At 40.6% G+C, this 26,079-nt stretch overlaps 1 protein-coding gene across 2 annotated transcripts; it reads right to left on the reverse strand.

The window, feature by feature from the left end:
- Positions 1-1,904: 1,904 nt before the first annotated feature.
- On the reverse strand, positions 1,905-18,825 carry LOC308137278 (guanine nucleotide-binding protein subunit alpha-14-like). 2 transcript variants are annotated; one of them, XM_080505895.1, is made up of 8 exons: positions 18,689-18,825; positions 18,315-18,500; positions 14,739-14,923; positions 13,891-14,045; positions 12,584-12,712; positions 10,518-10,647; positions 9,572-9,725; positions 1,905-5,055 (listed from the first exon to the last, which is right to left on the reverse strand). In XM_080505895.1, the coding sequence occupies exons 2-8, from the start codon at positions 18,457-18,459 to the stop codon at positions 4,850-4,852; spliced, it is 1,104 nt and encodes a 367-aa protein (XP_080362021.1). In that variant the 5' UTR covers positions 18,460-18,500; positions 18,689-18,825; the 3' UTR covers positions 1,905-4,849. The 2 variants fall into 2 exon arrangements, with proteins under 2 accessions (XP_080362021.1, XP_080362022.1); XM_080505896.1 differs by having other exon boundaries at positions 18,315-18,497; positions 18,689-18,817.
- Between the last annotated feature and the right edge of the window lie 7,254 nt (positions 18,826-26,079).

Genomic DNA, 26,079 nt, shown 5'->3' on the forward strand with positions numbered 1-26,079 from the left:
ATCCTTATTCATTTTAAAACTCATGGGTTTTTTTGTTGGGTTTTGTTTAATGGCGAATTGTGGAAGGTGTAGATATTTTACTACCTTCATCATAGTTGTTTTTGTGGGGGGGCGGGGTGTGTGTGCGTGTGTGTGCGTGTGTGTGTGTGTGTGTGTGTGTGTGTGTGTGTGTGTGTGTGTGTGTGTGTGTGTGTGTGTGTGTGTTCTGGGGCCTCATTTATAAAACCTTGCATAGGATCCCTACTAAAAATATACATGCGCCCAAGACCTGAAAATGGCTTGCGCCAAAAAAAAAAAGAAAAAGAAAGAAAGAAAATCGGATCAATAAAACCATGCGCACTCACATCTGCACGCACTTTCCTGATCCATTTATAAATCCTGTCACTCGAGAGTTGGAGGAGGAGGAGGTCGTTCCCAAGCGCATGAAAGTACCGGTGTTGTGCCAAAAAGTGAGCGGCTTTTATCGGGATTTACAGCCATAACGTAAAAATATACTAAACTGTATGACATATCACGTATGTATAAATATAAAACAAGCAATATAAAATCTATAATTTCTTTATTTTACATGTAACCCATTGGTAAATCACCTCAGTTGCTCTCAATTGTTCTTCTTTTTTGCATGAGACTTTCCCAGAGACTCACTTTGTTATCGTGTACATACAGTTGAGTATATTTATACATTATAGCTGCAAATCCTAATAAAAGCAGCTGGAACAGAACAGACGTCCCCAGAGACTGGAGACAGATAGTCAGTGTGCGCTCCCGACGCTCCAGCTTTACGCACGGCTGTCAATGCGCATACTCTGCAATTAGACTGTTTTTTACACACTTTGTCATAAGTTGATAATCAATCAGTTCTATCCACCGCTCTGTGTCATTTGAAGATGAAAGTTTGACACATGGACATCGTGCTGCTGATTCAGTAGTGATGTTCCACTAAAGAAACGCATCTATACCAGTGCAGCTTGGCTGTTTATGGTTACGTGGATCTGTACGTCTGATATTTGAAGATATTAAACGTACGAGATGAATCTGGCTTCAATTCACCGCTTCACCATCTGCGCCGCCAGGATCACCGGTCTCCAAAATGTGCGTGCGCAATGTTCAAAGTTTGCGTACCGGTACGCACATTCTCCCGCAAAGTTGTTTTGGGGTTTTTTTTTTCAATCACAAACTTTGCGTGGGAAGTGGCGTACGCGTCTTTCAGGACCCGTTTTGTGCGTACACAAGCTTTATAAATGGAGCCCCTGGTCTTTCTTTCCCTCCTCAGGATACCTGTTGCCTTCCTTCTCTGCCTTCATTCTCTCTCCCTCCATTTATACCGCTCCACCTCTCACTGGACTATTTAATGTGCAGCCATGTGCTCTGAACACAGATCAGTGAGGTCATTCTGCTTGTTATATTGTTATCTAGGACGTTTGTGAAAATGGCATAAATTGTTTAGGAATAACGGTCACCAACAGTGAGAGAGAGGAGCAGTGGAATACGTACAAACGCACACATAATTTGGATTAAACATTTATATGCTCCAGTTGTGCACAGCACTGTGTATTCCTGTATCACAGTGAAGTTTTAGGCGAAAGCGTGTTATATGAAAGTATGACTGATGTTTGTTCGGAGAACATGTTTGTAGCCTTCTCATGAAGAAGCAGTTTTCCTCAGCCCTTCGGGGCTCAATGCTATGAGAGGGCTGATCCACCCATCAGCTGTCGAAGCTGCATTTATCTCACCTGAGAACACTGTGCAAGACAGGTCCTCTGTGGTTGTGACACCTTTCTTCAATTCCCTGTCGCCTGCACTTTTCAAATAGACAAGCGCACACTTTTATGGAAATTACTGTGCATGTCAATCCTGGGCAAAACCTACGTCATATTCATAAATTGCAGGTATCAGCGAGTGTGCGATTGGAAGCCCGTGAAAGCACATTTGTGTGGTGGTGACAACACACATCTCACAAAATGAGATTCCTGCCCACCCCTGCCAAGGAAACCACTGAAACAAGTCTGTGCATATGCAAAAGATTTTTTTTAATATTAACTGGAAAAAAGAAAAAAAAATTAGCCCACTTCCTTCACCTGCATAACAGTTTACACAACATAATTTACTGTCACCATATCAGACCATGTTTCCCAGTGCTGAAAACTAGCAAACACACTCGTCAGTTTGTGCTGTTGGTCAACAGTATTACAGCACACACACACACACACACACACACACACGCGCGCACACGCACACACACGCATACATGCTATAAATCCATGAAAAGTGGTACTCTGTTCGTTACAATAAAAACACACAGCATCAGAGATTTAAAAAAAGTATAGCTACCACGTCTGAACGTAAAGTATAGCAGGTGTAAAAATCAAAACATTAAATCATTAAAAACAAACAAACAAACAACCTCGATCTGGTGAAACCACCACTGCGAGCTAAATTTAGCTTCACATCCAAATCGCACTTAATGAATTTCAACGTGGCTCTTCCACTCAGTGCACACTTCACACTCAACGGCAAAGACTCGCACCTCCGATCAATATAATATTTCCACCCTCACCTACCGAGACTGATCTCACACCTGCCACCTCCAATTAATGTCCTCCACATTTAGTCAGCCGGGTGCATTAGGCTCGCACGATCTTTGACTGAAAATGAGGGACGAACTGAGGAGTTTCTTCTCAACCGATTCACTTGTGACCTTGTAACACGCTGATCACAGTGATGGCAGTGATTCTAACAAGTTTTGAGTTGTCAGAAGTATTGAATTGAGATCGATAAACTGTTTACTTCCAGTTAGCGACGCTTCGAACTGCGCTGCCGTTTGGCAACTGAAGGTGGGAAAGTACGAAAAGAAAAAGAAAAAGAGAGAGAAAACCTAAACCTTTGACGAGGGTATGTGGTTTACATTGCCAGGATTCTGGTTTTAGTGTTTGGGCTTTGCCAACATGTCTATTCATGGTTTACAGGGCAAAAAAACTAAAGCTTTATGTAGCCCAATAATTCAGGCTGGATCTTGAGCATCTTCTTTCAGCTCCTGTTTTCCAATTGATCTTATTTTTGTTCTTCAAATGTGAACTTTTTTCACACATCTATACTTCCTGAATTATATTAGCAACAAGGCCACGGACCTGAGATTTCTCTGTGGGTACAAGAAGCCCAGGTGACGCTGACGGGCTGTGAGGGAGCGTTTCTACGGGCTTCTGACGTTTTGCCGGTTCGACCACATGATGTAAAGTTCCAGGAATATAAATGTACATAAATGGAGAAAAAAATGCACAAGATATACCCTTTAAACACCAGTGTTGTGTCTGAAATCATGTGCTTCCACACATGGTTTAACATCTTAGTGGGAGTTTCAGGATAAGTGTAAAATGATGTTACTGCCGCATCATGTGACATAAAAAAGAAAAAAATAGCCCAAGAAAAGGCTGGCATATATTTTGGATGGTGATCGGGTCATGAATTGCAGGATAATCCCAATTATAACATCCATTTTGAGATGTATTTCAGGCGAGCAGAAGTACATGAGTTGAGACGCAGCTCATATTTATTGAAGTTTTTTTTTTTTTTTGCACACCTTGTTGTGAAAGGAAATAAAAATGTGGACACATTATTTACGGCATTTTTGTTGGCTAGCCAGTCAGCCAGTGCTGTGCTCCCTTATAGTGCACTTGTAAAAGCTTTGGAGTAACATGCAAATTCACCAGTCAGAAACAAAACAAAAATAAGTTACGAGAAAGGAGAAAAGGTGCTTTAAAGTTTAAATTCTTCAATTGTGTTCTTCGTTTTGAACAGTCGCTATTTTTTTTGTGCTCTTCTCTTTTTGAACAGCTGCTCAACGGGCCTATTTATCGTAGAAGTGAGGAGCCAGTGGGTGCGACCTTTCATTTTTGCTGGAGGCAGATGTACGGCTGTTATCACATACTTCTGTTATGTCGCAGGGTGGAGGAATCAATGTGCGGCCGCTGCCGAGACTTTCTGCACATTAAATGATAGAGTGGAGCAGACGCGCCGAATACAGATAATACAAAAGGGGATATTGCCGGTGTGAGATGACAATAATCAATAGGGATTTCGACACAGCAACGGACCCTCGGCATTTGAGAGACAATGTCGAATCCCGTTGTAATTTATAAATGGTGAGAAAATCACAGGTTTTGGGTGTCTAATGAAAAAGCTGGCAGGGGTTGACGCACGTTGACGCCGAGACTCTGTGTTTATGTTCGCGAGAGTGATTTTCTTCATAACAGACTGCAGCCTTTTGATTCCCCGCCGAAAACATTTCATATGCTGTCTGTGTGACAGGAGCCACCCATGGCCCACAACATCCCCCAGTGTAGAGGTCAGTACTCTGCTCACGGGAGCATCGCACTTCATAGCATCTCTGCTGCTGCTTCAATTATGAATCAAAGTCTCCTTCATCTCGGAATGTTGTTTTCTTTTTGTTATGTTTTGTTTTGTTTTTTTACTAAGACAAGAAAGGAAAAAAAAAGGCTGAGAGGTCAGAGGGGAAAAAAATATTATTAGTTCTTCACTCTGTGGTCAGAATATTGTGTTCCTCATACTCGCTAAATATATCTGTTTATTCAATTTGAGGGAAAAAGGGTGAGTGGAGTGAGTCTTCAATAATGACGGGTCCTCATTAAAACCTCTGAGAAGAACATGAGGAAGAGGAAAAGGTAGGAAGGATTTAACATTGCCAGTGGTCTCAAGGTCCAGTACTGAAAAGGAATACACTTTTTCATGTCAAAGAAAGAAAATTAAAATCACATTCTGGCCTTTTTTTTTTTTTTCCCCCTTTTAGAGTCTTCCCTCATAGTTCAGACATCTTTCTCCACCTGGTAAAAGGTCAGATCACTCCGTAGTCCTCCAGAGACTTGATCAGCACCGTGTCCTTGATGTCCTTAAAGACCTTGCGTATGTTGTCGGTATCCGTGGCACAGGTGAAGTGTGGATACAGAGTCTTCCACACTTTCTTCTTGTCGCGGTTGACGGCCTGCTGCTCGTACATCTTTTTGATGTAGTCCTTGGCATCTTCCGTGTGCTGCCTCCTCCCTGTTGCAGAGTGAGAAACAAGAATTGGATTTGATTTGAATCAAATGGCACAGACAGAAAGTTAAGGATGGGATTAAAAACTTTCAGGATAGGCTTATTTACTCGACTGAGCAGCGAGGCAGACACACCTCAATAATGAGAAATATTTAGTAATTATGGAATGAAAAATAGAGGCAACAGTCACGATTTGTGATCATTGAGTTCAGTCGTTATTCAGGAAAAAAAAAGGACTCTTGTATTGTACTGTTGCTCATTGTAGCTTCCTGCTCCACATTTTAGGAAATATTACTACACGATCAATAATAATAATAATAATTAATATTACTACAAGTAAAAAGCGAAAAAGTTAACGTTGCCGGGTTGACTCTCTTGGTTGACAACGGTCTTCTAAAAACGCAAACACGGATCTTGCAAAACTTTTTATATCCTCATTCTGACAATATAGAGTACAACATAAAACTACTAAATTCCTTTTTCTGACCAGTATTTTCTCCTTCATCCATATCCCCAGGCTTTGTGATGAATATAGGTTGTAATAGTGCTATTAGATTCAGGTCTTAGCACATTTGCACACGTGGTGGTAATGGTGAGTCACTGTGCCTCAAAGTTTGAGCAGCTTGCAGTCGGTTGCTTTCAGTCCGTTCTACAGTAAGACTCGACTGTTCGATATAGTAAAACTGATAGAATGACACGCGACACGAACACAATTTAATATCAATTCAGCTGTGGCTCGGTGGTTCACTTGTTAACTACCCTAGATTTCTCTGCAACATTATATTATTTATCATATAGTGTTCTGCTCCTCCAATGAGGCGTTTCAGTGGATTTCTCATGTTGACTTCCAGCCACAGCCGATGCGTCAGGCTTCCTCAGCTTCCAGCACATTGGATGCCTTTTGGACTGAGTTTTAACGTGGCAGAGACAGCTGGCCGAGGCAGCTGGAGGCTGCTAGTGATGGAGGACAGTTTCTTCTGTCTGGTCGAATTTTCTAAACGAAAAATATCAAAGGAGAGGGAAAACTGTTTTTTTGGTTTTTTGTTTTTTTTTATGTTGAATGCTACTTTAACTTTAACTCATGTAATGCCTGTCAATCTCGACTGTATATATGCGGGGGCTCACACACCACTGAGAGTAAATTCTGGTCTTTACTGCAATACATAGACAGCATGAGAAGGTGGGAAGCACCGGCGACCTTGGGATGAGAAGGCAATGATGTTATCCTGTTGCAATACGGCAAAAAAAAAAAAGACTATTGAGGAGATCTTTAGATTAAAGGATTCAGGGATGCTGCCTGAGCTTGTATTAATGGATGTTCCAGCCAAAGCAAACCAAAACAAGACACCTTTAGACATCTGGAGCCAAGTGGGAAAACTGCATTTAAAAAAAAATACTAATAAATTGTGGGGAGACGACTGCATTTGTTTGTTGGTCACACTGGATGTGTTCCACACAAAACAGGCCTCATGGTGACTGTGAGTTATACATGCATGACAGAAAGAACTCAAACTCTCATCCAAAGGACTTTCTTATCAGAGAACATGGAACCCTTCTCTCACTGACTTCATGGCCCAGTTTCTCAAACTGTTTCAATAACAGCATTTTATACAAAAATACAGTTAAATTAAAAAAAGAAAAATCTAAATTTGCTGCTTCTTTTCTTTTCTTTTTTTCCAAATTAGCATGGCCGTGGACAAAAAGGGGACAATAACATACTATAGAAACACTCTTTGTGATTACTGGAGGATTTGAATTAGACTGCAAAGGCACCTGGAATTACACTGTCACATCCAGGTACGGTTAAATTTAATGTCAGTCTGCAGAGCTCCTGTGTGCTTAAGCTTCGCAATAAACCTGCATGCTCAAATACCACGGCTTTATCAAGAGTTATAACGAATCCTCTGAGAAACCAGAACCAATTCTTTCAAACACTAAATCTGATTAATTGATTTAGCAGTGTTTTCCTGGAAGTGTTTGCTGCTTTTTATTTGCCAGTATTTTATCTAATTCTTCCTGATACATGAGAGTGGGCTTTTATTTCTGGGTTTTAGACTGACAAATTGAAGTAGTTATTAATTGGATCTCACAGGAGGCTCATAAGATGGTTACACTGATACATTCATCCAACCAGATACTGAGTAAATGTCAAATTAACTGAATATTCAGCAGATTAATGAAATGAGGACCTGACAGCAGCAAAAAAATAAATAAAAATTTGCTTGGAATATTTTGCATCATAATAATACTGCCAAAAAATGATTCTGTTTCTCACTGTTCAAAAATAGAGTCAGTCTGCAGGAGTATTTAGGAGCAACAGTAGGACAGTCTCCACACAGCTGCCGACAGCAATAAGCAGTCAGCGTTGGGCACGGCTCAGAGGAGCCATTTAGTTTATCCTCTTAACATCAAGTGAATTAAATTTGACATCTGACTTTCTGGATCCACTTCACTGTTGACGCAATCATTTTGTGAACTCATGCATGATTGAGTCCTTTCTTTTTTTTTGCCATGAGGTCTCAATAAATGATATTTTTATTGGAAATTCATTGAGGATTTGACTTTTACAGGGTAATAATGCAACGAAAGAGCCTGACCCTGTGTGCATCATCATTTCAACATGTTAATGCTCACGATAAAACACAGCAGGCACTCACTCACCCTGATTTTCTCTCACTCTCTCTTACACACACACATACACACACACACACACACACACACACACACACACACACACACACACACACACACACACACACACACACACACACACACACACACACACACACACACACACACACACACACACACACACACACACGCCCACACACCTGGGGGTATTTGGGTGGGGGTGTGCGGCTTGCGGGAAGCACAATATCTATCTGTAGTTGCCATGGGTAACAGAGGCAGAGAAAGGTGAAGGTGGAGGAGGCGGGGTGAGACTGTGGGGCGACACTTGTCAGCTCAAAGGCAGCAGACTAATCGTGAAGCTCTGCGAGTATCTGAAGTGATTCATTTGCAACTGAGAAACGCAGAAGGAGAATGATATGCGGCCGAGGGAAACCCTTTCCACGTCCACAGAGACACATGACTGCTGGTGATAAAGAAAAGAAAAGAAAAGAAAAAAAAACTTTCATAATTTTTGGAGCAGTGTGGTGCGAGAACGACGCGCCCAAATAAAAGCAATAGGATCTGAACAACATCGCAACATATCATCTCAAACGTTATGCCTTAACTGTTTCTATTGCATACATCGACAAAAATAAACCTTTGTCATTTGATGCAAATGTTGTTTGGATGAAAAAGTGAAAAACACAAAAAAATAAAATGAAGGCCAGCAAATACTGTATTTCATGTGCTCTATTGCTTTTAAGTTTGACTTTTTTTTTCTCCATCCGCCAACATAATCTTGGCATTTATGTCCTATATATATATATATGTGTATATATATGTCCTATATAAGCCACCAGGAGGCGATCAACACACTTCTGTAGGACAATTCTAATGCTCAATTTAGAGCAATGGACGGACAAGCAGGTACACTGCCGTACTCATAAGTCTCTTCACTCCAGCTGACGGTTTCCTGTGAGATCAACATCTCTTACAGCCTTGCGCTCGCATGGATTGCTGGACACTTGCAACCCCATCAGGTTTTTTTGTCGTTCTGTTCTTCTGCATGCGAGCTCCAGAAAAACTCTCTATTGACAATGTTGTTTGAGTTTTCTCATCCAAATTCATGCCTCCATGCTTCAAATGGTACTTTAAGTACATTATTTAGAAACCAAATTCACTTTTTGTGGAGACAGATCATTGCTTTACGCTAATAAAATTCTAAATTCGCTTCAATAAATCAACCGCGGATTAATTCAACGGATAATCCCAGATAGCTGATGTAGTAACATCTTATCATCCAAACCTGTTGAACTCACAGAAATCTACCAGATCTACTTCAAAGGGAGCTTCAAATACTGAACTCTATGACAAACGTGCTCCATCTTTACCACTTTAGATCATGTTGTTTTGTCCTCGCCACTAGTTTAAGAAGATTTTCTGCATCAGAGTCAATACAGGCTCCCGGGTGCCTGCGGGCATTGATTTAGATTCTATTGCCCCAAACCATCTGCATAACAAAAAGCTCTTTACTGATGCTGCTCATGATGAGCAAACCTACAAAAACGCTTGCGGAAATGTATTTATAGAACGGCTTGAATGCCTGCACTGCATCCCAGTGATTCATCCAGTGGGTGTTCACATACCTCAGGCTTCACTAAAGTGACCAGCGGGATGACTGACGAGGTGACATCTCTTGATCCCGGCCTCCGACCGACACCAAATAGCCGTCATTCAACTGACATTATTTTTTCACTCTGACCAACAGTGAAAAGTCCCACATTTTTCAGAACAACTTAACAGTTTAGTTATCCGATCGATTACTCTTCCAATGCAGCTGAACTCCTCACTGGAGTTTGTTCTATTTCAGCACTTCTTCCAAAGGCTCAATTAGCTGAAATAGGGTGCTCACCTGTGAAGCTCGGGAAGTATTTCTGCAGGTCAGATGTTTGGATCTTGTCGGCCAGGATGTCAGTCTTGTTGAGGAAGAGGATGATGGAGGTTTTGAGGAACCACGGAGAATGAATAGTTATGTAGAACAGAGCCAGACTCTCTTCCATGCGGTTCTGACAAAGAAAGACACCATAGGATTATTTTACCAGAGGCTGCTGTGCTTTGTGTTTGTGTGTGTGTGTGTGTGTGTGTGTGTAGGGGTAATTCTATAGATGAGATTTAACACTTAAATATTTGAAGGCATTGGAAGGTGCTGGGGATGGCTGGGGATGAGGTAATGGGCCATCTTTGAACGAGATGGACGGTGACATTTACGGTGGGTCAGGAGCGCCCAGGTTGTTGTGGAGGTAAATGAATGTGCCGGCGGAACCGAAAGTGGCTCGGGGAGATAAACGGCTTAGTGACAGGGCGGGTTGGCGGATGAGGGCCACATGAGTGCCGCAGAGGCTTGAGTGTTGAGGCAGGAGGAGAGCGAAGGTTCCTTGTACAAGAGTGACACCTGCTGGCGGAGGGATGTCATGACCGGAGTGAATAGAAAATATACAGAGGGTGGAATCAGAGAAACTACTGTTTCTCGGATGCAAATGATTCTTTGCAGTGTTTTGACTAAACTTTAAGGATGCAGTTGATGACGTGGGGGGGGGGGACTTTTTCTTTTTTCTGCCTCTTACTTTGTGCAAATGCAGCATTAACAATAAAGGAATATCATACCGTGGTTTGCATCATAAAAATCAACGACTGACATGTTTCCTTTTTTATGCTGCTAATCAGAAGACAGAGTTGATATAAAATATACACTAAAACTATAAACTATTGGTGACATTATTTCTACTGTGTTCAGCCTGTACATTGGATTGAAGTCTCTCGTCAGTGTCACACCGTCGTATTTTCAAAATCGCTCTTACAATTCTTTCTCTTTCCTCCAGGGTCTGGTCGTATTCACTGAGTGAGGCCAGGAAAATAAGCGAGGTGACGTTTTCAAAGCAGTGGATCCACTTCCGACGTTCAGACTTCTGACCGCCAACGTCCACAATCCTGTCACAGACCACAAGACACAACACTTTAATCAAATCATCCCTTTTGTTCGCCCGAATTTCCTCATTCAAGACTGTCCCAGTGGTCTGCAACCTTTTTAATCAAAAGACTTGGTCATTCCCCTCCTACGAAAATGTAATTTGTCTTTAGCTGCAAACATCAGCGAGACAAGGCAGCTGCATATGGTCAGTTGCAGCTGCAGATTGCAGACTTGGACAATCCTAACGGTTGGTGGCAGTAACTCTTACATAATGTCTACACTTTGTGCATTTCACAAAACTTGACTGGAGCTGATCCGCGGGTAACTTTAATGACTTTTGTCTCAAAAGGCCTAGAAATGGTCTATTTTCAAATTTGCAGCTACAACAGCTTCAGCTCTTCTAGGAAAACGTTCCACAAGGTTAAGGAGTGTGTTTATAGGAGTTTTGGACCGTTCTTCCAGGAATACATTTGTGAGGTCAGACAAAGTTCAAAGCACGAGATCGTCCAAAGTTTCTTGGTATACTAAAATGTTCACACTTCTTTTCATTGGAACTTAAGAGCCGAGCCCAACTCCCCCTCAAAAAAAACTCCCACATAATAATACCCCCTCCACCAAATGTTACACTTGGTACAATGCAGTCAGACAAGTACTGCTCTCCTGGCCAAACCCAGACTATGTACTTTGTACTTTGTCATAGCGCTACTATCAGTTGATTGTGGTATATTTAGTAGCAAGGAAATTTCATGGCTGGACTTATTACATTGGTGACCTCCTATCACTGTATCGTGCATTGAGCTCTTGAGAGCAACTTATTCTTTCACAAATGTTTAGAGTAGTGGTGTGTGTTTGGGTTTACACACATGTGGCCGTGGAAGTGGTTGGAACACCTACATTCAATTAATTGGCTAGCTGAGCAAACTCTTTTGGCAATATATTGTATTTCCTTCTTTCATGTGACTGAAAGGTAAGAAACCTAAATACAGCAAGTTTGAAACTGGCTTGTCCCAAAGTTGAGGGTTATCATTGGATACCAGTGAGCTCCAGCTGCTCACATAGATCAATACAGAGAACAGTCATGACTACTGGATATCACCTGCAGAAATTCATACATGTGAACACAATAAAACATAAAAAAAAAAAAAAGTCTTACCTTCAATAGTTGATAAATAACTTTTTTTTTTTCCTTGAAGAAAGTCAGTTCATAAGCTTTAAAAATGACTGCATCTGCTGACTGAACTATTTCCAGCCTGTTTATGCATCGTTTCCAGATTTCTGGATCAGCTCCAGTTTGATCAAAATGCCAACAGAAAGCACAGAATCTGCATATTTAATTTTCTTAGATCGAGAAATATATACAGGACAATTGTTAGCTTGTGTGTGTGTGTGTGTGTGTGTGTGTGTGTGTGTGTGTGTGTGTGTGTGTGTGTGTGTGTGTGTGTGTGTGTGTGTGTGTGTGTGTGTGTGTGTGTGTGTAGGGGAGGTACTTTCACAAATAATGTAGTAATGTGATCAGCCTACGCTTTCATAACAACAGCATTTATTCTTTGTACGTACACCTGAACACAGTTTTTGTCTGTTTTGTCTAGTCTGGTTTGGATCCTTCAGTCTCCTCATATGAACCCACACAGACTCATACAATCGCAGTTCATAAACACTGGTTGAGAGTTAGTTAGTTTTTCCCCTCCGCTCCAATCAGACACATTATTTTGGTATTACATGATTTATAAGTAGAATTATATTACGCCATCTGGACACTTTTATACATTATTGTGCAAAAAAAACGTAAGCCAAACAAGCTCTCTCATTAGTTTGACTTTTTTTTTCTCGTTTTATTTAAAAACAATCAAACGTGTTTGCATCCAAACAAGGTGCAAGCAGACAAAAGCAGAGCGGTGAATAGTGCCGGTATTGGATTGATTCGCGTGAGAGGGCTGTAATCTGAGAAGTGGTCACCTTAGTGTGATATTCTGGATGGTGAAGGCGTAGTCATGGATGCCTGTGGTGGGGAATCGAACTCGCAGCACATCCTGCTCGGTGGGGATGTAGTCGTGGGCCGAGATGCGGTCTAGATTACTCAGGTAGCTGAGGGAGAGAAACGAAGGTTGGTGGGGGGGGAAGAATGCAAAAGTATTAATACGGTCTGTTCTTGACACCACAGGAGACATTTTCTAAAAGACACGGCATTGTTTTTTGCTTTTTGTTTTTTTTTTTCATTCAAATGAAGCAATGAATTAGGAATGATGGAGGAAAAACGGTGAATAAAACGATAAGGGAGAGAAGTGAGTCCACGTCAACCTGCGTACAGAGCGCAGCTTTATGGCCGGTGGATAAAAGATGTCATTAGCTAATATTGACTGCCTTTCCCTTATCACACACTGTGATGATTGAGCTGCAGGGTAAACACGAGACAGGACACTGATGGAAAAAAGCGAGAAAATCGAGGCGGGAGAAGCTCACGCTTTGTTCTGCGACACTCGAGACACTCTGAGGGTCAAACCTCAAGCGTTCGATGTGTTCGTGGGCATTAACGGTGGAGAAACGGGGAAAGTTGGCAGCTGGTAGAATAAACACGTTAGTGATTTCTGTGCCGCTGATGAAACAATAAATAAGCTAAAGCTGTGACAGCAATACCGAAAAACACGGCTGTGGAGATGAGGAATGCATCACATCACAAACATGGTGACTTGATAGAACAGGTAAAAAATTTAAATAGTCATAATGTTAAAATATCCCATGATTAACAGTCTCCTCACAGTAATTGTGGTTTAAATCTGCTTTGTGTCGAAACTTATTTCTCAAGCTTATTTTATTGGTCATTCTAATAATTCATTTTGTTTATTTATCTTCTTGAAGGTTTTTTTTTTTTAATCAAGTTAACTTTGTCCAAATAAAAAATAAACCACTTCAAATACACCTTTTAAACTAGATTTAAATATTCTTCTCTTGTATCGATTATCTTTCTTGTTTTGTCTAATCATCACTCCTTCACTCTGCGGGAATATGTCGACGTGAATCTCATCAAACCTTTGTTCACTATTCATTAGAAAAACAAAAGTAGTAATTATTGTAAAATAAATATCAGTATGGAAGATATCTTTATTGGGAGTTTTTTATTTTCTCCACTCAAAAATATCCCCGCTCTTCATACGGGTTTCTTCTCTGAGATCATCATTTCTCAGTACTGGTTTGATATTGCTTGATCAGAGACACACACACACACACACACACACACACACAACAGACTTCAGAGAGTCACTCACTACTCTGTGGAGTCCAGGAGCTGGTACTCGCAGCGGCGGCTGTAACAGACCCGCATCCCTGAGTCTGCCCAGAGGCGTCTGATGGCGTCAACGTATCCACGATCCATTTGGGTGACCTGCGCCGTCTCCACTTCCTGCACCCACTTGGCATACATCTGGAAAAGAGCGAGAGAGAGAGAGAGAGAGCCGGTTAATGTGCAGAGAATTAAATTTACAAGCTAACAAAACATTCTACAGCTGTGAGTGGACGGGCAGAGGTCTGTCATGGCCGAGAGCAGTGGTTCCCAACCTTTTTCTTGAAAGTTAAAGGAACCCCATAATACACTATATATACACAGTTTCTATGGTATATTCTGTAATGATGAGGATAAACTATTTTGGTTTTACACACTGGCTCGGGGAGTTTTGGTGGACCAGCACTGCTCCAGCTTAGTCTCAATGTTTCATTCACCAGTTTTTCATAATAAAAGAGGTTTTCAGCTTTTAATTCTATCCATTGCTTCTATGAAGCCAGATTCTATGTAACTCTCTAGTGATGGGATAAATGCAGAGTAAACATCTCACTGGACTGTTGAGTACAGACAAATACAGGAGTTCTTCTTTTCTTCCTCAAATGACGTCTCTGAACTTTGCTTGGCTCAGCGCTTCAGCTCGTGTATCCCACAGTCGTTTGACACGTACAACATGCTGCGTGAGCGTTTTTCTGGCAGTGACTTTGATGCGGCGTCTTCAATGTGGGCGCAATCTCACAAATCCGGTTGCGACCGCCTGCTCACCTGCATCAATTTGTCTGTTTACGGAGGCACGTTCATCCGCAATGCGGCCGGGAAGCCGACGTGCAACATTACCTCGTTCTCTGGGTTGGAGTAGGGGATTTTGAGCGTGGCCATGGCCCCCGTCATCGCCTTGATGGCAGTGAAGATGTTCTGGTAGATGCATTTCACGAATCCCTTCCTGTCCTCCGGCGAGAAGCCTTGTCCATGGATGATCCTCATCTGCCTCAGGAAGGTGGTTTTCCCACTCTCTCCAGTTCCTACAGGCAGCAAATGGGAATTTCTTTTATTTTTTTAAAACCATACCGACCAAAAACAGACAACCAACCATCCACTCCTGTCAGCTTTGGGTTTTTTTTGTTTGTTTGTTTGTTTTTTTTTGTCATTCATTTTGGAATTTCCAGAATGTCTCTTGTTTGCTGTCAACAGTTCACAGCAGACAATCACATCAGGTCGATTTGAAAAAAGAAAGATTAAAATGTTTTTAAAATGGGAAAACAGTATACACATACACTTACTGAAAATTACGAAATATAACTGATCTTCATATTTTTGCAGTGGACTACGGAACATCCTCACAACTTCTGATAACTTACAATGATCCTTCAAATGTCACTTGATACCTGAGAATCGTTAAGCAATGTTGAACATCATCAGCATTTGGCACATTATGTCAGAACTATGGAATTATATTAGGCAAAGCAATTGATCCTCCCACATGATTGTAAGATGTGGGAGTCAAACACACATGATTGTGTGTTTGACTCCCACAAACACACAATTGTGTGTTTGTATAAAGAATTTAAAAAAGTTTGTTCACACAGCAGTCAATCAGAGAAACATAGAGGAATTTATTGACCAATTATGTACATTTATACCAGAGCAGAGAGGTCAATGTGAAAATGGTGACACAAAAGTACTCGCATCTGCATTTATCAACTTAGTTTTTTTCAGAAAAGAACACTGTAGCTTATAAAGCAAAACAACATATTGTAATGCTGGATGGTGTTACGTTGATCTCCAGTACCACTGTGAAGAACCTGGGAGTTTTTTTGTTTTTTTTTGACCACCACCTTTGACTCCCACATTAAACAAGTCTTTAGGACGACGTTCTTCCATCCGCATAGTGCCTCTAAAATCAGGAATATAGTTGATTCACGGTGATGCTGAGAAATTGATCCAGTGCTGGCTTACTGGAGATTCCCAAGTTTTCAAAGAGTTGAATAGTTTTCACCTGTAAGGCTCTTCTCATGTGGAAGCAGCTCCTGGTATCAGTGAGTGAGGCTGACACAGCCTTTACTCTGGGATCCGGCTTAAAACGTTCGTACGTGTCAAAGCTTAAAGTCAGAGCTGGTTCAGGCCACCTTAGACCTCTCTCTCTCTCTCTCTCTCTCTCTCTCTCTCTCTCTCTCTCTCTCTCTCTCTCTCTCTCTCTCTCCCTCACTCATTTCTGTTCCCGTCCTGCTGAGCGATAGTTTATCTTCAAGTGATTAAAGTACTATCTTTTATACCCACATGGCCAAAAATGTAAGGAATGCCTTTGTTAATAAAAAACGGTGTTCTGGCAGCACAGTTCAGGTGAAGGCAAGAGTCAACAGTGAAAATCAAGCATAACACAATAAAAGCCTTCAGGAGCGAGAGGTTCGTCGAGGTTATTGTAAACATCGGCGTATTGATAATATTAATACTGGTATGTCATTCTGTGAACCTTCGCTGAATGATTTGCTCATTGAGTAATTAACTTGCAAAGAACATTCGGGAGCTCAAGCATCTTTTCTGAGTCTCTCCTGGGATTTAAATGTGGGGGGAAAAAAACTAAACGGCCTCACGGTGACAACTGAACAGAGTGACTGCTGAATTAAAAGACGGCCGGACTGAAATTTATGCAGGGAAGGTTTTATTGGCGGCCCCTGTTCCCACGCACAAACATCTGTTTATTATCGGTGGTGAAAAAGGAAATAAGTCCGGCTGATCTGGTTGTTTACAGGAGATTGATGTAATTGCAGGGTTTTCCCTCATCCTGACACATCCTGTCCCTTATCTGTTTAGTTCACTAATAAACAAAACAAAAGACGTGCCCAATATATACTACGGGCTTTGCCTGCCGCAACACGGCTGCACATATTCACTTGATTCTGAATTAGACCATGTTGATGTTTGGATTTGAGGCAGGCAACTCTGATTATGAAAGAGCATAATCACAACAGGTTCATCCGCACTGCCTCGTGACCAAACACCTCAAACACTAGGAGATATGATAAGATATGATGAGAAGATCTGCCCTTTTAAAGAAATTAGGTAACTGTACATCAACAGACGTATCAAATCAACACAAAACACCTTAAAATATAATTATTACTCAAGTGTTAACGACTGATATCAGGATAAAATGTGGAATGAATTATCTTCTATCATCATCATGCGAAACACCGCTTTTTGTTTATTTTGAGAATGGGGGTTTGTGGAGCACAGCAACTCATGCAACTGGTGAACTCGCAGTTATGACGTCACAACCTGAAAGTTGAACTATATTCTCAATGTGGCGTGACAGCGTGAAACCCTACACTGCCCCTTCAAATAGTTGAATAATACTTAATTATCAGCGCTGCAAAAACGCATTCACTGTTGGAAATAACGTCTGTCGACACTGCAATAAATAGTTCTCTGCATTACTTCAAGAGAAAATGTATTGTATTGTGTGTTCTGTTTAAACTGACTCTACATGGGAAATATTGAAATATTTAGGAGCCAGGTTGAGTTGTTGACGTACGTCCACGACCTTGTCAATACCTTTCTGACGGAAATTTGTCATTACACTCATACAAAGCATTGCAATTTCGCCAATCATCCACGGGTCCGTTGACGTCTCAGTATCACGGAATGAGTGTCAACGGTGGTACTCCACTGGATTTATCATCCAGGGAGGACGATGCCAGTCCATCGCACCGATTTGAGAAACGCCATTAAACCATCGTCCATATCTTTAAAGTGTGGGAAGAATGCAGAGTACATGAAAAATTTTAAAAAGGGACCAAGGAAGAATAAGCAGGGAAAACAAACAACAGAAGCAATAATAACAGTCACGTAAACCACACAATATATCAAATCAAAATCAGTGGGGAACTATTTGGACAGAAGACGATCAAATAATTTAGCTTTTAAAAAGGCCCAAAGAGGGAAACGGTTCCAGAGTCAGGGCACACCAACTGGGTGAGAAGTTGATCCTTGGAGGTCCGACAAAGACGTTAAAGGAAAGTTTTGTTGGGTTTTTTTTTTTGGGAGGGGGAGGGGGGAGTTTCATACATCTATTGAGAGGTCCTGAGTCATAGAAGAGCCTCCCAGCAGTAGGCCTGTAGGTTTCTGGGCTGTGCATCAGCCGAGTAGAACCAAACCCCAGTGTCATTCATTCTTTGCATATTCACCAGGTGACACATGCCTCACATAGTTTAGGAACTTGGCTGCAGGCTACCAAACTGGCCCAGCAGATTTACACTGTTTACAAGGGTGTTGTCAGATTTCTGTCAATTGTTTTTTTTTTTGTTTTTGTTTTTTTTAATGGTACACTGTATAGGCTTTCGTGTGATTTGTCTACATCCCCACCCCCCACTTTGTCACCATAAATGTAGTGTGTAACGAAGCACAGATACTGACCCAGCAGGAGGACTTTCACCTGGCTGCTCTCCCTCTTCTTCTGCTGCTTGAGGATCCTCCGGATCTCTTTGTCCACAGCGACGGCCTTCTGATCCTCCTCGGGCAGGCAGCACACGCAGGTGCGGTAACACCAGGAGCCCGCCATGGCCCAGACCCGCACAAATCACACCTCCGACGAAGGATCTGCTGTGACAGTGAGCTGGACGTCAGGCTGCTCTGCCGTCATTTGATGTCCATTACTTCTGACTTCCTATGTGATCCTCTGTTTTGTTTTGGGGTTTTTTGCTACGGTGCTCACAGAGGAAAAGGGATTTCTGAACAGCGCCTGACGCTCGAACAATAAAAAAAAGTTTGATCGGAAGTTTGATCGTTACCTCCGGGACACAGCGCGGCGGCTCCGGCTCTCCTCCAACCGGGGGTGTCACGCTCCCTGGCGTCGGGCAGGTACGAGCTCCGGCCGCTCCTCACGGTCCATGTTTGTTTTGATTTATTCCCACCGAGTCACTCCACCACACCTCCTCCCACCCCCTGGCCCCCCTAGCTCCACTGCCCACCGCTCCACCTGCCGCTTAACAGCTTTACAGAAGCGCGCGCCGGCGGGCGGCCGTCACTAGGTCACACACTGGGCTCGGAGGGTGGACTCCCTGCCCGTCCCTCACCGAACCGCCGTCCACCGCGCCTACACGAAGGAATGTGCCGCCGCAGTGATCCGCTGGAAACTCTCTCCGGCCGGAATGCGCTCTGGGCGCCGGCGCGGCAGGACAGACGGCAAAATACCGCGTGCGCGACGGAAGTTCGGGCTCTCCGCTGACAAAATAAGAGTGCGTCTGCGCTTCACGCGCGGCAGAGTCGCTGTAAAGGTCAGTGGGAATTATCCACCAATCATCTTCGAGACCTGCGAATCCTACCTTATCATAACTTTCACTTTTTCCATTTTAAGTTTTGTACTATTGTAGTTTATTTTCGTATTATTTCATATTCGTTTTGTTCTATTTTATTATTTTATAAATTTCAAATACATTGTATTAAAACATATATTTACGACTTGCCCCTGTGCGCCAGTAGAGTAAGTATAGTTTGAGAATCACAGTTCTAAATCTGGCACACGTTGTAAAATTCTCTCACACTCTAAAACTGTCACTGTTTTATAACCCTCAAGTATTCCAAAATTGGCAAACATTTCAAAACTGTCACACATTCTGAAACTGACACACATTTTGAAAGTGCCACATGTCTTAAAACTCTCACAACCAAAACTTTTCACAGGGGGGGAAAAATCCATTCATACACCTTCTATACCATAAGGCTCTTCTGAAAACTCTTCTTTCGAAACAAGTCTCTAGAAACAGGGAAAACACAACTTTTCTGGAAAACTAAGTTCTGGTACATAGGCACTTGTGTTTTTATGATCAAATACAAAATACTTTATTAATTCCAGAGGAACTTCTTTACAGCATTGCTCTACACAGAATAGAATAGAATGAAAAGAAAAGAATGTTCAAATGTCAAATAAGTTCATATTAATATGTACAAGGCTTAGCAGGGACTTATTGAAGAACTGGACAGACGCAAACACAGTAAAGTGCGGAGTTCTCCACATTTCTGTTTTTAGGGGTGGTGGGCATGCGGGGAGTTAAATTTTGACAATCAACTAGAATGTTCAACTTGCAGGTATTTTGATTTAAATGTAAAAAAAAAATCTAAAATAGTTAGTAAAGTAAAAAGAAGGATAAAGCACTGAACTCTTATCTAAACATTTACCTAAATACAGAAAAAAGTTATTGTTCTGTCCTTTTTGTCCTTCACACATTTAACAATTGACTGCCCAATGACATACAACAAATAATTTGTATTCATTCGTTTATTGAAATAATGTGCTATCGATCATATTGTCATTGTTCAAGTCATCTAATACCACGAATTACACTGTGACCAAAGGTACCACTTATTAAGGAGGTTAATCCATGAATGTCACAGCAGCAATAGTTTTTTTTTGACAGGTGTGTGTGTGTGTGATTCATTGGTAATACCAAACACTCATCGGGTGTATTATTACAAAGTAATCATGAGTCTTGAAACTAAGTCAAAGTTTGACTTTATCAGGTGTGACACAGCATTTTTCATGCAGCCGAAACCACGGCATGTGACGACAGTATCTCTCAGGCAATACCTCATATTTTTTGTTTTCATGAGGATTTGCACACACTGGAGGCTGAAAATGCTGCTGCTGTTCACCGTGCTTTGTACTAAACAATGGAAATGTTAACGTACTGACGACATACAGACCTTGTTTCAGAAGAACAAAAGATAAAAATCCTCAATGTTGTTTTGAAGTGTGATGTTTGTCTGCAACTTTTAAATTGCTCCCAAATAGACTTTCCAGAATTACACTGATCTCTTAAATCAGTATTTTGTTTGTTTTGCTCTATTGCAAAGGTGGAAAGAGTACTCAGAGTCAAAGTATCTGACAAAACAATTTAGGTTTATGAAGCATAACTAATCATTAATTATCTTTAAGCAATTCCCTTTCCCTATTTCGAGGATGCACAGTGCAAATTGTGGCATTTTGTTTCGTGAACAAATATTATACAGGGATTTCTCTGTTTAAAGAGTAAATACCAAAAATAAAAATATTGATCATATCAATCGTATGAATGCAATTACTCCGAGAATGCCCCAAAATACTACTTGCATTACGCCGATTTTAGTATTTTGCGGGAGTCGAAATGTTGACTCCGGGCTATAAACAGCATTAGTTTGAAGTGCTCGTTCCGGAAGTAGAACTCACCCCGCAGCCTCTGGCTTGACGGAGGCATGGATAAGCGCGTCTCGCAAGCGGGGTAAGGTTTCTGCTTGTTTTAGTCACTGTGCGGCTTCTCCTGCCTCATGTTTCAGGTGAGCGCCAGTTAAATCACAGCCTCACACGCCATTTATTATGTCATAAAGGAGACCATAAAAGTTTCACTTTTTACACTTCGCTGGGGAAATCATAAATTGGTGGCTTTATAGCGGAGTTTGGAAACTTTAGTCCTCATGTATTTTTTTTAATTTTGTTGTTCATCTCATTCATCATGTTGATGATTGAATTCCTCGTGGTTGTGAATTGTCCACACTCAGGTCATGTGAAGAATCGTGAAACGATACACATGAACGTGACCGAAGCGTCACGTTCAAAGTGATTTATCAAAGTGTTTTTTTTTTTTTTCCCATATTGCGACAGCTCCTCTTCGGAGAGATGAAGTGTTCAGGAGGTATTCTGTCACTCCTTCTTCTTAGCTGCGATCTCGATGTCATTCTTTTGTCCCGAGCAGCAGAACCGGTTAGTCCAGCCTGCCTTGGTTTCAGATATTGAGCTCGCCTGAGTCCTGCGTTGCCATGGCAACAAGGTGAGGCGAAAGAGCAAAGGAGGCCTGCATGGTGTGCGGTCTTGTTTGTGTTGTCGCCGCACAGTGAGCGGGCAAAGCCTACAATACAAAACTAGGAAACGTGCATGGACATTTAATTGAAAAAAAAAAAGAAACTTTTTTTTATGGAATTTGTAAACCTTTATAAGGAATTTTTTTTATTTATTTTGGTCCGTATGTTGTAGTGTTGTGTGGCTGATATTTGAGTAGATGGTTACCTTTTGCAAAGTAACTGAATCTGTAGTATAGATAGTATTATACTGATTTAATTCTTAAGTCAATTATTTCTCTCTGTTGAGGAAGATACATAACTTTTCCACTGCCAACGTTGATATTATGGGTCGACTATTCATGCATTGCTCTTTTCATCATGTGATTCAGAGTGGACTGGTAAACAAAGAGGTGTGCTGTTTCAGCATTGTCGGCTATCGTAGTGCAAGATTTATTCACGTTTTCTTTTATTATTATTTTCAAAAATATACCGTAAATCCTTCGAAGGGGAATCAATGACGTAGTAATGACAATCACAATCTTTTTCTGATGAAGTAATACGAGATACATCGTTCTCAAAACTTTCTAACTGCATTTTGCTGCATATATTTGGAGCCATCCAGTCAAGTTTTCTCTCTATAAGACTTCCATGGTCTTTCTTTTATGTTTTTCTACTATGGCAGTTGGTTTTGCAAAAAAAGAATCAGCAATTTCTGAGGTTGAATGTATAAACTCATTGTCTATGAAAATACAGATCCAAAGGTTTGAGTGAGTTACCATGCCTAATGGAAGATCTATTAAAACATGTATTGCTATCATTTCTTAATAAGGAACATTAATGATAACTTGTTCTCGAACTAAATTCAAACGTTCACATAAATAAATGTTTGCCACAGTTGTCCTTTCCTTTTTTTTATAATCTGCAAACAAGGAGCATATGAACACAAATGCTACAATGCTAAATGATGCTGCATTTTTATGTGGGGGAAGAAAAAAAACAACCTATATTTTCTAGTATTTTCATATCTATCCATCTTTAGTACTCGTTTACCCAAACATGATAAGAGGCAAAAATGGAGCACATACCCAAGACATACAGTCCAGCCAGTCCAGCTCTGGGCTGTGAACCATGGCAGGAAGATTTTGGGGCACCCAGAGAAAACCCATTCAAGCACAGGGGAAACATGCAAACTTGTGCCCAAGCTTGTAGTCCAGCCTTATCTAATTGGGGCGAAACAGAGCTGACCACCACACCACAATGCAAAAAGAATACGCCATTATAATGAGGCTAAACAGTTAACCGCTGACCACTCGCCAATAAAAAGTCTTTCTGTAACACATTGAATCTGGTGAACTCCCATGTCTCAGAACATGTCTGGGTTGTAAGAGCAACCCAGAGTACACATCATGGTGTTTTGTGATTCTTTAGTCATTATTTTATTACCTTTGGAAGGTGGTAACCAAACTTCTTTGTCGTTATAATGGACGTAGGTGTGTTTTGAGTTTGTGCTCACGATTTGCCCACGACGTGTGTTTGAATGTTCGAGATTGAATTCAAATCAATGTTGAACAAATTAGATTTCAAAAGACAACAAAGGAAGTAAATAAAGATGTTTAAAAAAATGAAGGGAAGGTTAAAAAAAAAAAAAGAGCAGCGCATGGAGAGTGGGTGTTAACTGACGGTAAGAGCCATGTGTCAGACTCATATTTCATTTACGGGAAGTCAAACATCTGCAGTAACGACGTCCTAGTGGAGGTGAATCCAAAGCTCTTCCTGTAGTAACACACACACACACACGCACACACGCACACAGAATATAATTAGGTCTGCAGGTCCTGCTTTATTGTCTCTGGTGGATACGTCCAGCAGCAGCAGCTGCTGTAACCTGCACGTCGTTGCTCTGCTGCTGTTGTGAAGACAAAAGATGATCAATGATTAATCTGACGACGGCGGCGCTCCGAGGACAATACAGCACACCGGGCAGCTTCCTTTCACGATAACATCAATCCCCACAGTTCATAGTAAATCGTTTACAGAAAGTGCTGCTCAGCAAGAATGTTTAAACGCAGTTCTGAGTGTCACTGTTTATATATATATATATATATATATATATATATATATATATATATATATATATATATATATATATATATACCCTTAACAACGTTATATTGTTGTATATCTAATGGTATTATTATTGTTTTATTATGGTTACTCATATATGCGTATGTATTTCACTGTCCATGTTATTGATTTGGATGAAGTTGTTTTCTCAGAACTTATTTACTACATGCCCTCACTGATATGTTTAATTTGATCAAAGGTGCTTCATTAATTATGGTTGTACATATAGTTATTATCCCTACGGTTTCGAATAAACACATTTTGTTGACTAGCTTATTTCAATGTGTAACTGTAGCGTAGAATCCAAGAAAAGAAGTGCTACTCACGCATTATTTAAATGTGTATTCTTTTAAATTCTTAACTGTTGTAAACAATTACTTGTTTACTTACAAGATTTTAATTTCTCGGGACTATTTGTTGTACTTACGCTTCATGTCCACAAGGTGTCACTTGGCGATCTGACATCTCGGTTATACTCGCAGGATTTGCGAGTCAGATATTATTTTGAAAGTTCCACCTGTCAGCTCCTGGGACATATTCACTCCTGTTGCCCTCATCTTCGCCGTGTTTCTCATCCTTGATCCGATGTGAATTAGTTATTATCATGGGTATTGCCTCACCACTTTGTGTGGATATATCTCTTAAAAGCCGAACGTTTTTCATCTCCACATTCACTTTAAGGAAGATGTCCATTTTAAATAAATGAAATGAAATTGAATAAAGAAATAGCAACTTCACTGTAATGGTGATTATATTTACTTGTGTAATCCAGTGCATCTTTAAAATACATAATGTCTATACATTAAATCAGATAAACATTTTGTAATTTGTTTATTGGCCCAGATTATTTGAAGATAAAGGCTTTCGTACATGAATCTATTATGATCAAATATTAGAGAAACATTGATTTCTATATGCAAGAGCAACTGTAAAGACTTTGTCCATCTCAGCTCTATTATCAGACATTACACCCTGTGCAATAGCACATTATATATTTCTAATACAATTCCATTAAAGTTAGTAGTGATTATATATAATGGGTGCTGTTTTTTTTTTTTTTACTTATAGTTTATATATTTTAACAACAAAGCAAGACATGAACAGAACAAACAGCAGGTCCCAGTCTATGGTGTATAATGTAATAGTTTATAACTTCATTGTTTGTAGTAATGGGTACATTGGTGGTGTTATTTATGGTAGAGGTACTGCTTGTTGTTAAAGTATTTTCACAGCTATACTCAAATATATTGAAGGCTGCAGGATGGTACGAGCCATCCCACCTCACAGAGACATAACCCAGGTGTGACTCTGGGTTATGTACAGTTCTTATTGCTGGTGTTTACTCCGGGTGCACTGGTATTCCCCCACAGCCTAAAAATGTGAGTTATAAAGTAATCGGAGACTCAAAACAGCACAATCGCCATGACAGAATGTGTTTTTGTGGACTGATCAATGTATACCTTGCATTTGCACGTTGACAGTTGGGATTAGCTCCAGCTCCCTATGACCTTAAAGTATCCTGTATTTTATTCTACATATATAATGAATGTACAACATAATGTATATAGTCCTGTCTCTGCAATTAACCCATCATTTTACAGGTGTGGGTAGCTAGTATGCAGAATCCGGGAAGCAGGTGGGGGTGAAGGGCTTCGCTCGGAATCCGTCACTGTTCAGTGTGAACATTTGAACACAATATTACTTCCTCCAACTATTTTTTTTAATGCTTTTTTTAAATGAAAGAAATATCATTTCTGGCTGGATTATCTATCAATATTGTTGGGGGAGTTTGTAAAAATCATATGTGGCAAACAAGAAACTACCTCATGATATCTTATTAAACATACTTTTGTTAATATAGTTATTTTTTGTTGTTGTAGATTTTACAGTAGCATCCTCACATTCTATCCAAGTTTTTCCCCAAAAAAATTTCTGAAAGACAAATATTTTAATTAGTCAATCTAATGATACAAATGCCCTATTTTTTTTTAGAGCAAAGTTTACTGACACACATTCAAACTTACAAAAGGAATGACAGCTGTTAAGCAGATTATGGATGAGGTCCCACAACTAGTACTTGTTGAATATTCAAAAAGACCATCTGTATAGATGAAAACACCAAATACTGTCCAGTTTATATAACATGTGCTCGCATCACTTGAGTCACTATACGAAGCGCATTAAAAACTTTTCATAACATTATTTGGAGATACTTTATTCTGTCATCCATATCCAAACAAAAGAA

Source organism: Blennius ocellaris, assembly GCF_963422515.1.
Source record: "Blennius ocellaris genome assembly, chromosome: 12".
NCBI lineage: Eukaryota > Metazoa > Chordata > Actinopteri > Blenniiformes > Blenniidae > Blennius > Blennius ocellaris.